Source organism: Halyomorpha halys, unplaced genomic scaffold (assembly GCF_000696795.3).
Source record: "Halyomorpha halys isolate HHAL.00 unplaced genomic scaffold, Hhal_1.1 Scaffold1653.1, whole genome shotgun sequence".
NCBI lineage: Eukaryota > Metazoa > Arthropoda > Insecta > Hemiptera > Pentatomidae > Halyomorpha > Halyomorpha halys.
Window position 1 is genome coordinate 153406 of NW_027109677.1, and position 12829 is coordinate 166234.

At 29.3% G+C, this 12829-nt stretch overlaps 1 protein-coding gene across 1 annotated transcript in view; it reads left to right on the plus strand.

The window, feature by feature from the left end:
* gogo (golden goal) overlaps positions 1-12829 on the plus strand; it is a gene marked incomplete at its 5' end in the record, with an annotated part of 228264 nt that overhangs the window by 152860 nt on the left and 62575 nt on the right. The window contains 1 exon segment of the mRNA XM_014435703.2: positions 8177-8338. Within this exon segment, the coding sequence (XP_014291189.1) occupies positions 8177-8338 (162 nt within the window).

A 12829-nucleotide genomic window follows, 5' to 3' on the forward strand; every position in this document is an offset into this window, starting at 1 on the left:
TTAATTAAACCTTGAGTTTAAGCCTTAAAAAAAAAAACTTAATCTAAGAAAAAAGCGGAAGTCTAAAAATTGAGAAAGGATCATTCTTATTTTACCACAATAAATAATAATTATCATATTAAAATTATAATTGGTAGCTTTTTCGAGGTAGAACTTATATTTTTTTAAATTAGACATTTTCTTTTCAAATTCTCTCTAGACGTCGTCAAAAAACACAAAAAAAAAGTTTTCATTTCAAAACCATTCTCAATTTCATAAAATTATAATTTATTCTGTTTTGGGCAAGCATTGTCAATTGAGAAATAAATCGTGAAAATTGAGACTAAAAAAATCCAAAATATCTGTTGGTGAACTAAATCCAACTATATTTTTGCTCATTTCTTGCTTCTATTACATTTCAAATTTTATTATTATTTAAATGTACCTACATTAATCATTAGAATTCACTTAATTATTTAAATGTTTTAGACTAATCGCAAATAAATTAATTAAAAAAATTGTAAACGAACCAGTCAATTTTGAACAGTTAAAAAAATGCAACAAATTTTAGTTTTAAGTTCATAAAATCGTCATTTTATCAAGGATTATCTGATCCGAGACTGAGATCAGTCAAAAAACGGAGAAAACTAGCAAGATTTTCCACATATTCGACCGCTATTGTTCGGAAAGGATAGGAATTTAAGGAATCTTGTCTTAACATAGCTTGAATTTCCTCCATCCTTCTAGTCATTGTTATAAGCCCGCGACTAAAACTTATAACTTTGATCCAGTTACCTCTTCAAAAGCACCAATAAATATTAACAATAAGAATTACAGAACAAGGAAAAGAGAGTGCAGAATAGAGAAAGTAGATATATTATTAGTTTTGTATAATTGAAAATTATTTAAAACTAAGTTCCATGAATCCCAGGGGATCCAGTTTTTTAACGCCACCTATATTTTTAAGTTTATTTCTTCTAAATTATTACTAGTAGACTAATTATCTAAATCAGAAAATTTTAAATGATTAATTCGTGACTATTTCAGTGAATAAAAAGTATATGGAGGTATATACCAACTTGGATTTTAAAGGAAACCTATTTTTACCCTCCTCTGGTGTTAAATGTCAGTATAATGCGGTGAATTTAGGTATTTAGAAACCTATTTTCATTTTTTTTTTTTTTCATACCCTCCTGTGAAGATGTTAGTTGGTATAACCTATTTTCAAATAACCGATTTTAAAGTTTATTCATTTTTTTTTTTTTTTTTTTTTGTCGAGAAGACATTTTATTCATTAAAAGTTTTTACTTTTTTAGTTTCTACACAGCTTCATAAAAATTAGTTTTTTCTAAAAACTTTTAATTTTTTTAAACAAAAATTAGTTAAAAAAGAATTCTTGATTTTTTGAACATGTAACGAGCATATTTTGTTTAACAAGTAATTCAATGTTTTACCTAAACTAAAAAACATGAACAGTTAATGTCCCTGAAAAGTAGATATTGAACTACTTCAAATGTGAAACATTTTATTTATACCATTTATTGTACCACTTCAAAAGCACCAATTAACAAAAAGAATTACAGAATAGAAAAAAGAATTTCAAAATATAAAATAGAATTACAGAATAGAAAACAGAATAGAAGAAAAAGTAGATTTACTATTAGTTTAGCAAAATTGTAAATTATCCGAGAAATTATTGTAAACTAATTTCCCTGAATTGAATTTAATAAAAAAAAAATTGGAGGAGTCTGAGGAAGAATGGTGGCAGAGGTCCAGGTCCTACAAGGACTGAAGCGCCCAACAGTGACTGAGTGAAAAAAAAAATGATAAAAAGTTGATCACCTTTGGTGTTCATTGTCAGCGTAGTAAAGTGTATTAGGTGAATATTTAAAAAACCTATTTTCAATTAATGGATTTCAAATTTTATTTTATTAGTTTTTTTTTAACATTTATTGATTTTTAACATCTAGAAGTAGAAAGTATACTCATCAAAAGTTTCTACTATGCATATATATGTTTTTAGTTTCTATACACCCTCATGAAAATTATTTTTTTTTTAAGATTTCTGGATTTTTTTTAACAAACAACGAGAATGTTTTGTTTAAAAAAATAATTCAATATTTTACCTGAACTAAGAGATAGGAACAGTTAATGTCCTTGAAAAGAAGTACTGAAAGAATTATAAAAGGAACCATCGAATGTTCAAATTATTAAGAAAAATATGAAAATGTTAGCTTATTTTTCAAAACAACCTACAGTATGAAAAACTGTACAAAAACCTTTTCTATATGTTGAGTAAACTGTCTAATATTTGAGCCATTGTACAACTTCTCAATATTTTCAAAGATAAAAATTTTCAAACACAAATATATTTTTCCATAAAACGAAGAACAGATTCACGAATAACATTGTTAATATTTTCTGTCAAACATCAAGAAAACTACTAATTTTATGAAAATAATCACTAACAAATACTTTATGGTTTATTTACCTTGCTTCAAACTTTAGCAATGATAGATCTATTTACCTTTAATAGTTTACTTAACAGTTTTTCAAACCAGTTGATTATAAAATTATTCGATGAAATATTAACGATCATAAGTTCTGATGAAATATAAGCGATCGTTTTCATAAGAGTGTTGTCTGTATTTACCAAAATATTCACAAATTGTTGCTTTATTGCTGTTTCGAGAAACGATTTGTTTGAATAACTGGTTTGAACCTAACTAGGTAAATATTGAACCTAAAGACTTTCATTAGTGCCGGCTCATAGAGTATTTTATGATATTTATTTTCCTAATAATACTGTTTTTTTATATTTGCCAAAATTTATTCACAAAATGATTTTTCCTCGATTTTTGAAAGAAAAAAATGTATCTGGGTAATTAACTTGAAATTCATTGAAAGCACCACAAACTAGTTTATAATATTTCTGTTACTTATAATAATTTAGAATTGAGTTACTTTTTGCGTTTATTGGCAGTAAAACCTAAAATATATGTCGGCCATTTTGAAAAAACCTGCCACTTAACTCCAACGGACCCCCCCCCCTCCAGATAGTGAAAAATTTTCACCTTAGTGTTTTCCAAACAATTTAGCATTAGAATCCATTCACATAAATTCTTACACTTACTTCTAGGTACAGCTAAATTTTTAGTTAATATTCAGTGAGCTGTCCTTTCATTCCACTGTCGTCAGTCACAGATATCAACGGATGCAAAGAAAAAAAAATGAATTTTCTTTCACCTCTCTGAGTATTGCATATTGGATAGTAATCAGAAAATCGAAGGCAAATCAGCTGTGACTTGCGTGATCCGAGGTCTATGGCAACTGGATTTATTAAAGCCTTAAAGAAAGCTCTATCTACAGACGTCACTAGAATATTGAAATGTCATAGAACGGATTTGAAATGTTCTATTAATAAAGGATTTTTCCATTATTATCTCTATAAAACTATTATTTGAAAATAATTTTTATCAAGTATCAACATTTAAGTAATTTGTCAATGTTATTACTAAAACTTTTTTTTTTTTACTTTTGGTAATAAAAATATTTATATATTTTAAAAATAAGGGAAAAAGAATAGACCTTCATTGGAACTTTTCAGCCGTTTTTAATTCATTTAGTCCAAAGTGAAAAACATTCAGAATATTAATATTTCTAATTGCAGAGATGAACATATAAAAATTGTTACATTTTAGTACAAAAAAGAAATTATTCTTTGAAGGAATATTTGAAATATTCCTTTCTTCATACTATCTTATTTTATTTTCTAAACCTTGAATTGTAGCTCTCAGGAATTAAAAATTATACTATGTACCAATATTATACTACTATTACTAAATTCAATTTTTCTCAAATTCTAATATCATTATGACCAATCACTTCACCCACTTATGTATTCGATTCATGACACAAAGTCTTATAAAAGCAAGTCGAAAAAAAAAATGTACCAGAAAACTAGGTAAGAATATTTTAAAATTAAATTGACACCAAATTGAACCAATGAAATACAGACTAAAAAATATCTTGAGTTGCGCTTTAGAAGTAAAATATTTAGGTTTTAGTTTTTTTGTTTTGACAATTTTAATTTCGGATCAAAAAATGGTGGTATTTTATTGAGATAAATCTTTCTTCATTAAGTGTGATATCCCTTATATTCATTCAATCCCATTAATTAATTCTATAAAATTAACCAAAGAATACTGAAAAAAAATTGTTAGGCAAATAAAATATGGAAAACCAGAGCATATCTGAGGACATGTGCGTCATCATCACAGATTTGTATATTACATATTATTGTTGTTTGTTTTGAAAGGGCGTTCATCAATGCCTGTTGGTTGTTGGTTTAAAATATTTAACGTGAGGTTTAAGATATTATCCGACTAAACTATAATTAGTTTAATAGTTTTGGATTAACTTATAATTTGTTTAATAGACTTTGTAGTGGTAGTGGTGAAAGGAAGATGAAAAATGGATATTCTAATTAAGTTAAATAGGTGATTACAATAATTAAAGGCTGATTATTAAGTTCTTAAATTTAGTAATTCTTTCTATTACTTATTCGTCGTTTCTCAGCGCCATTGGAACATTTGTTGGTATCTCTAACTGGTTCTGTGTTATTTTGTAATAATTGAATTCTTCAAAGATGTGTTTAACGTTCAGATTATCATTACATTTCGTACATTTTGGAGGGGCCTCTCCTTTTATGAGGTAGACGTGTGTATTCGAGTATGTCCTATTCTGAATCGGGTGATCGCTACTTCTTCGCGGCGTCTACTTCAGGTTGATATAACCAGGACTTTACATCTTTCTTTATGGATTTTTGGGCGGACCCCTACATTTCTTACCATTTTTTTTTTTTATGCATTCCTTTAAAGGGCGAGCAAGTTACTGTGCAGTTAAGATAGCTGGGAGGACTAGTGCTTCTCTAGCAGCTTTGTCGGTCTTATCATTTCCTTTAATACAAACATGTCCAGGGATCCAGACGAAGTAGACTGATTTTTTTTAATTTTCAAATCCTCTTTATTGATATATAATTACAATTACAAATATATGATAATACAGAGTATATATACAAATTACATACTGACTTTGTTTGCCGTATGGCAGTATAAATTGAGTTACAGGGTCCGCTGAAGGCGGTTTCACATTGGTAACATACTAGTTGGGGGCTTGCATAGAATGGAGAGGGACCATTCCGCCTGGTGGTGGTGGTGTGATGACTTCAAGCTGCAGAGCCCGAAGTCCTTCCCTCGGCGAGGACGTCTACTAAGGGGACAGTGCTTTTAGGCTTGTAGACTGATTTACCTATTTGTTTTAACATTATTAGGTATTCATGAATTCGTTGAACGAGAGGGTGAACCGAATACATTATATCTAGTTCTAGAAGAGCACTAATGGAATCTGATATTGTTATATTTTCATTTGGAATATTTGACATGCAAAAGTAAAGGGCCGATGCTATGGCATTCAGTTCTGATGTATAAATATTAGAGATGATGCAGTTTTCTCTTATGGGTTGTGTTTTGTGTCACAAAGGCAGATCATGTTGTGGTATCTGATTTCGAACTATCTGTAAATATAGTGGTAGGTACTGGCAGAGTTTGTTGTAGTTCTCAGATTAATTTTTAATATTTTTACGTGGTATTTTGTTTATTTTGCGTTATTTGGATAGCTGTAGGTAGATTTACATTGGGACGTTGGTAGGTCCAGGGCGGGGGGCGTGTAATTTTATGGTATGTTGAAGGTTATTGCTTTTAATTCTGCGACAGTGACCGATAATCGCTGAGCGAAATACAGAAAATACATATTACTGCTACTACAGGTCCTATTTAGTTAATTGTATGTGTGCATTGTAGAGAATTTTACTATCTTTTAAATGAATGGCTAAAAGTTCAGTTTTACAGGAGATGTATAGTTTTAGAGTTAATCGAAAAACAATTTTCTTTATTATAAAAATAATTGTTTACAAGCTACTTAGATTATGATTCTTTTTTAGAAACAGCCGTTTTCCACATCTATAGTATAAGGAGATCCACCATCAATATTCCAACTTTGCTCCACTATGCCTTAAGAGATTTCACAACAATAATATTTTTTCTGTGTACAACTAAAAACAGAAAATCGACTAAAGAAACATTTAAACAAAAGGAAAGATATTAATCTTTTTTTCAAACGTCTATAAATTAAATTTCATTTTCTCTACATTATATTTAATAAATAGGTTTCTATGACTTTGTCAACTCATTGGCATCAACAGTTTTTATGTTGATCTTGATACAACATGTTAATATTTACGAACTAAACATATTCGGACGATAAAGAGTAATTTTTATGAAGTATTAGGTAAACTTGAGGCCTAGATTACTCCACATTCCCACATTGTTGAAGTACCCCGTCGCAGTAAACAACCTCTAACGACTGCCTGCTGAAGTGCCTGTAGACCTGTAGTGCCCATCTCTCTAACGAGAGTCATCAAGGATAATTACTGCAATTTTTAATGGCACTAGCGAAAGCTGTCATATCTTAACTAGGGCAGGGATCTGAATAACGTGTGTGGGATATAACTTCTTTACTAATAAATACTAATTTTGTATTAAAATTATAAGTCACCGTAATCGGTGGCTATGCAAGGGTTCGATTCTTGAGACATCTGAATGTTTTAACAACAATAATTGATTTCGAACCACCTCATTTCATGATAAGTTTGATGTATCAATATATATTTCATGATATATTATTATTGTAACTTAAATACCCTAAAAAATACCTACAGATTCGCTGGCAATGCTTACTTAATAACTATAAATAATAATATATAAAAATCACAATAGATCTACAACCAAGAGCACTATTAAAAAAACAAATCTTATCTGTCTTTCAAATTTAATTTTCTATTTCTAATTTTCAAACTGTTTTGTCTAATAAAGATATCTAAGACAATGGCTACATTCTTTGCTTCTTCTGTTGTCTAAAAAAATTTTAACTAAAGAAGGAAAATTGTTTTGGTTTTGAATTCAGTGTACCGTAGACTTTGAAACCGAGCACACAATCCTTCACTACAGAGTCTAGTGCTATATCAGTTCTAACTAATATCTATACGAAGCCAAGACGATAGACCTTAGACACTGCTTCAAATGACAAAGACATTTTATTGATATTATTCCGCTAACTGCAATTGAGATCAAACCGACTTTTTGTAATGTGCTGTTAGAAACAAATAAGTAGAAAAAAGTGAGGAAAGGAACAAGCTACTACTCCCCGCATTGTGACGTCGGCTTATGTATCCCGTGTTTTAAATTTTATCATACACGTATAAAACATTTTTTATTACTTGCCGAAGTATTTCCGAACATGAAAAAACTAGCCATTCTTTAGATCAGAATTCGTAATTTTACCACACTATGAAAGGGTTAAAGTTGATTAATAGATGACAGGGCGACGTTGGCAGCGTGGTAACGCGCTTGTCTGCCAACCCAAAGTTTGTGAGTTCGAGTTCGAGCTCGGCTGGGATTTTTTCAAGCAAATAATTTCATAATATTCACTCACTGTCTCCCCCCGGGCAGAGGCGCGTTAGCCAATGGGTGGCACTCACAAAAATAGGCGTGGGAGTGACGAAACAACCCTATGAAAACCTCGTCAAGAGACACGTGATGTATTTCCTTGGACCTTCACGGCCTGTCGTGCCAGAAAACAAGCAAACAATAGATGGCAGTCTCGATTAGTGACAGGTTTTGGAGATGACTAGGACTCACTAATGAAAATACTTTCATCGATAAGTATCTATAATAATAAAATATGTACGTGCTGGTTTTAATTATCCTAATTAGATATTTAAAGTGATATCGCCATTTATGTATCTAAAAATCCTTGGTTTAAGTGTCTTTGATTTTTAAGGTGTAAAATATAATAAAAATTTCAAATTTTAATTCTTTCTGGGAGCTCCAAGAAGCAACACCAAATAATAGAATGTACTTACAATAAAAAATTAATGAATCATAAATTACTTTATATCAATTGTGTAACCGGGTTTATTTCAATTTCATGCTATAATATGGATTTGAAGTATAATATTATTAATTATTCACTGATCAACTACAACTAAATATTGTCCAAAATAAATTATTATAATATTAATATGATATGACTAATTAACTATCTCACTATTTTAAAACATTTTCCATTTTATTTTCAGCTGATTTACTCGGAGCAGGTTAGAGGCTATCCACCATTGAGAATAGTTCGCCTCAAGTGCGAACTCTTCGGAATGGCGGGACACTACGCACTGGCTCTGAGGCCAACAATACAAGACCCAGGGGAACCAATAGCAGCAACTAAACCAGAGAAATCTCTAAAGGTACAATAATTTAATTAGTTATATTACAGTTAGTACCTCGTAGAGCTAAAATATATCATAGTAGATAAACTATAAACATAGTTAAATTAGGGAAAACACAATGCACCAATCAACTAACTTTTATCAAAATTTGTTAAATTACCTATTATTATCAGAATTTCACTTACTAATTATATCCAGTTTACACTTTTTGACTACAGTCTATCACTTTATCAACAATAAATTTTCAACCTCGTTCCAAATAAGTCATTAAATTATATAAAAATAATTAACAATATCAAAGAAAACATATAAAAACAATAATTTAACATTAAGTTAAATTTTAGAGAATTTAATAAAGTTGTATAAGATTAATTTATATTTTCCATCAAATTTATAAAAAAAACAATAAATAACTTCTTATAATAAATATGCAAGAGAAAATAAAATGTGATATGTCATACTTTTGTATACACAATTTTCATATCGGTATGCACTCTAACTAAAATTGTACCTACTTCTTCTTTATGATTTAATTTTACCAATACGACAAACTCATAAATATTCCATCCCTAATAAATAACTAAAACATTATTATACTATCAATAATACATTAGGAATACATTAAACATCAGCATTACAGATTAAAGGGAATGGCATATATTACATATTCGACGAAAATTAATATAGTGCACGCACTTAGCAAACTTTAGCTAACGTGTCACAATGTTACGTTCCTACTGAAGTTAACATAATATTTATACCTTTGCAATTTTAGTACACATAAATTACGATTTATTGAAGCATGCTAATATTTATTACACGTGATTATGTGCACAAAAATCAGTACAGGCTGTATACACGTATATTAAGAATGTTCTTTCAGTTTTATGATATTATAAACAAACAAAAAATAAAATTACTTCTTTAGGTAAATAATTGACCTAAGTAAAATTTATTTTTAATTTATTTTATTATTATTATTTTTTTGTTTTTATGATTTACTTTCACTTTCATTTTCACATGACCTTTGTTACTCAAAAGTTTACAGATATGTTTGGAAGTCTGCTACTAATGGAGACTGTCATGTTAACAATTTACCTCTAATTCATTCAAGCTTCACTGACACTTTAAAGTTACTTACAACTCAAAATTTATTACATTGTTTAGTACGCTTTGAACAGGAAGAATTACGGCACACATTGAGGTTTATGTTCTTAAGACTTGTATGGCATGTTGTATTCGCTTAGGCATTGACTAAAAATTCTGAATTCGCTGAATGCGCAGAATACAGTGACTGGATATTTATACATACTTACTCACTTATGTGGGACCTAAACATCATAAAAGTGCGAGAGAGCATGAAGACATTAAGGAAGGCAAAACAAACGATTGAGAAATATTTTGTCTTATTAACACAAACAGAATGCTATGAAACAGCTAAAAGAGATATATGACAACACTGATAACGTACATTAATAAAATAAAAATAATAATAAAATTAAAAAAAAAATCAATTATCACATATATCGAAAAATTCCATAGGCTTTACAAGAAATTTATAAGAATAATGGTAGGAGAAACTCAAAGTAGAAAATACCAAAGGAATGAAAGATTTTTGGATCTTCTCGAATTAATTTAGATTTATCCACGTACTAATTAGCTTCATTTTATAGCTTGTTATGTTACAATGGCTATTTATTTAAATATACGCCAACGAGTAAAATTATAATAAATGGAATATGGTCCGGGTACGGTCAAATAAAACTCAAAAAGTAAATTGGTGTACTATTTTTACAGACTCAAATAAAAATAGTGCACCAATTTACTACTTGAGTATTATTTGACCGCACCCGGACCATATTCCATTTATTGATACACACGGTCAGTCTGCAATCTTCAAGTAAAATTATATTTCACCCCTTGTCGAAACTAGAGTTTATGATAAAGGTACGATTTTTTTTTAAATAAAGAAATAAAACAAACAATAAACACTGGAATGAGTCACATAAAAGTGAATTGGGCACTGTTTTGTTTATTTTTTATGGCAGTACGTGATTGAGAGGAGATGAACTTACGATGAATCTCTTTTTAATTCTCTGGAATATATTCTACTTTGGATATTACTAACATGTATTATATATACAAAATACAACTACATATATATTACCATATCAATAAATAATTAATACTCTCCTCTAATAATTATAAATTAATTTACTCAACTTAACAATTACTCAATTTTGGCTCGTTTGTCTAGAAGTATTATCTTGAAGTGTAAGAGAGTTTCATATAGTTAATTATTTACTTTAACACGTATATTTTTACTAGAAGAGGCATTATTAATTAATAAAACCACTCTCATGATAATATGATATATTATATACGTGATAGTTTTACCCTCAAGCCAAAATATAATAAAATAAAATATATCATACTACATGAACCATTTAATTTTTGGGATCGGTGGTAAGCACTGCGCTACTAACTTTCTAGGACTCGGGTTCAAATCCGGCTATGGCAGATAATTATTTTCTGTTTTACTGAAGCCGTGAGTCATTTAAAAGTTTGAAGAACAAAATATTAAGTCATTAAGAGAAAACGAGTCACAATGATTCTTTTCAGGACATTGATAGATAATTGAAAATTTATCTTTCGCAGGGTTTCATAAGTGCTGAAATGCTAAATGACATGATAGGGCATCCGACACGGAATAAATGCACCATCAAGGAAGACTTGTCCAACGAATAAGATAAAATGCTGGAAACGGAACAATTTGCCGAGCGATCTTTCAGACCGGTTGATTTAGGCAGAGAGGACTGATGAAGCAAGACTCGAGTAATGGCAGCTGCTCTAATAAAAAAACGGGAAAAAAAATTCTACGCCCTTAAAAAGCGGTTTTAATTCCACTTTTTGCAAGGACATTAACACCCTGTTAGTCTGATACGTCATTAATCTAGGACCTCTTTATTTTGAGTGTTTATTTTCAGTCTTAATATCTTCATCCAAGATTTCCTCATTATCTGGTGTTTTCCATATCCAACACCAAGACCTTTCAGTTTCCTTCTTGTAAAAGTATTTATTGAACTGAATGATAACAAAAAAATAATTGAATTTGTTCACCGCAATAAATAAAAAGTTAGCAATAAAATAATTCTGTGACTTTTATTTGTATTTCATCAATATATTTTAGTTTCTTATGAAATAAGTACATTATTTTTAACTTCGAAGATAGAGATCAATTTTCTCTTAGAAAAAGTCTACTTCACACTTGATAATTTTGACTTATTTTACGTCATAATAAATTTTGATCCTTTGATACATAAAAACTGAAAGATGACTTTCCATGATTTACAGTTTGGAGATCTATTTATACCATTGATTTATATTTAAACTCGAACGGATAACTACATTCACAAAAAAAACTCCGTATGCCTTTCTGTTTATTCTTATGATCTGCAATTTTGTAGAATCTAATTATATAATAATAATAATTTGGTCGGGTACTCCAAACTATCATAAAACATTGATTTTTGATCCTTTAGTCATGGGTCTAACTCCATTGAAGTAGTGATACATATAAAATTTGTGACTCAACCAATAATTCTCTAGTAAATTAGTTAAGAAAGTAAAAGAATAATGTTATAAAAGCATTTGCTTATTGACTTTTCTTTATCAAACAATCAAAAATGCAAATAATAGATTATATATAATTTTATAAAAGCTTGTTTTAAAAATATTGTTAAAGTATAAATGTTAGAGATAGGAAAGAACTATCCAATATGGTAATAAATTAATAAAGAACTATTTTGTTTTAAAATTGTTACTTATAGTATAAAGTCATAAAAAAAAAAAAAGTAAAATAGAGAAAATAATTAATAAAGAAAACTTTTATAATTATTTTTATCTTTCCTATGTTAATTAGATTAATTCAGATAAGGTTATCATATTCACAGTTGAATTTTAAATAAGGTTATGACGGCCTTATATAAATTATTGTGCCAGTACTAATTCTATTTATGTACAATAAAAACTCCTACAATTCTGAAAATCTGTCTATTTTAAAATATTAATCCTGGTACACGAAGAGCCGGCCTTAGCTGACGATAAGACACCAAAACCCACAGACTCGGATGATTTACGAGCTTACCGTCAGCATAATCTCCTGTACATAAATACATTCCCAGTCCTTCATTTTATGCCAGGCATTAGGAAGATAAGACTTCTCTTAAGGGAGCTATATAACAGCAACATCTTACAGTTTCGTCTTCTCATCCTGAATAACTTTAACATAATTACATAAGTTTGTTTCGAGACGATGCTTACATACCGAGTGAAACAGTACATAAAATTTACCCCTCAAAAATAAAATAAAATATCATTCGTGCAAGCTGGGGAAAATGATAACAGTTTTGAAAATAATATAATATAGAATATATTACTATAATAATATTAAATGTTATCAACCCACGGCTTGGCTACAAGTGAATGATAATTAATATATTTTTGTGT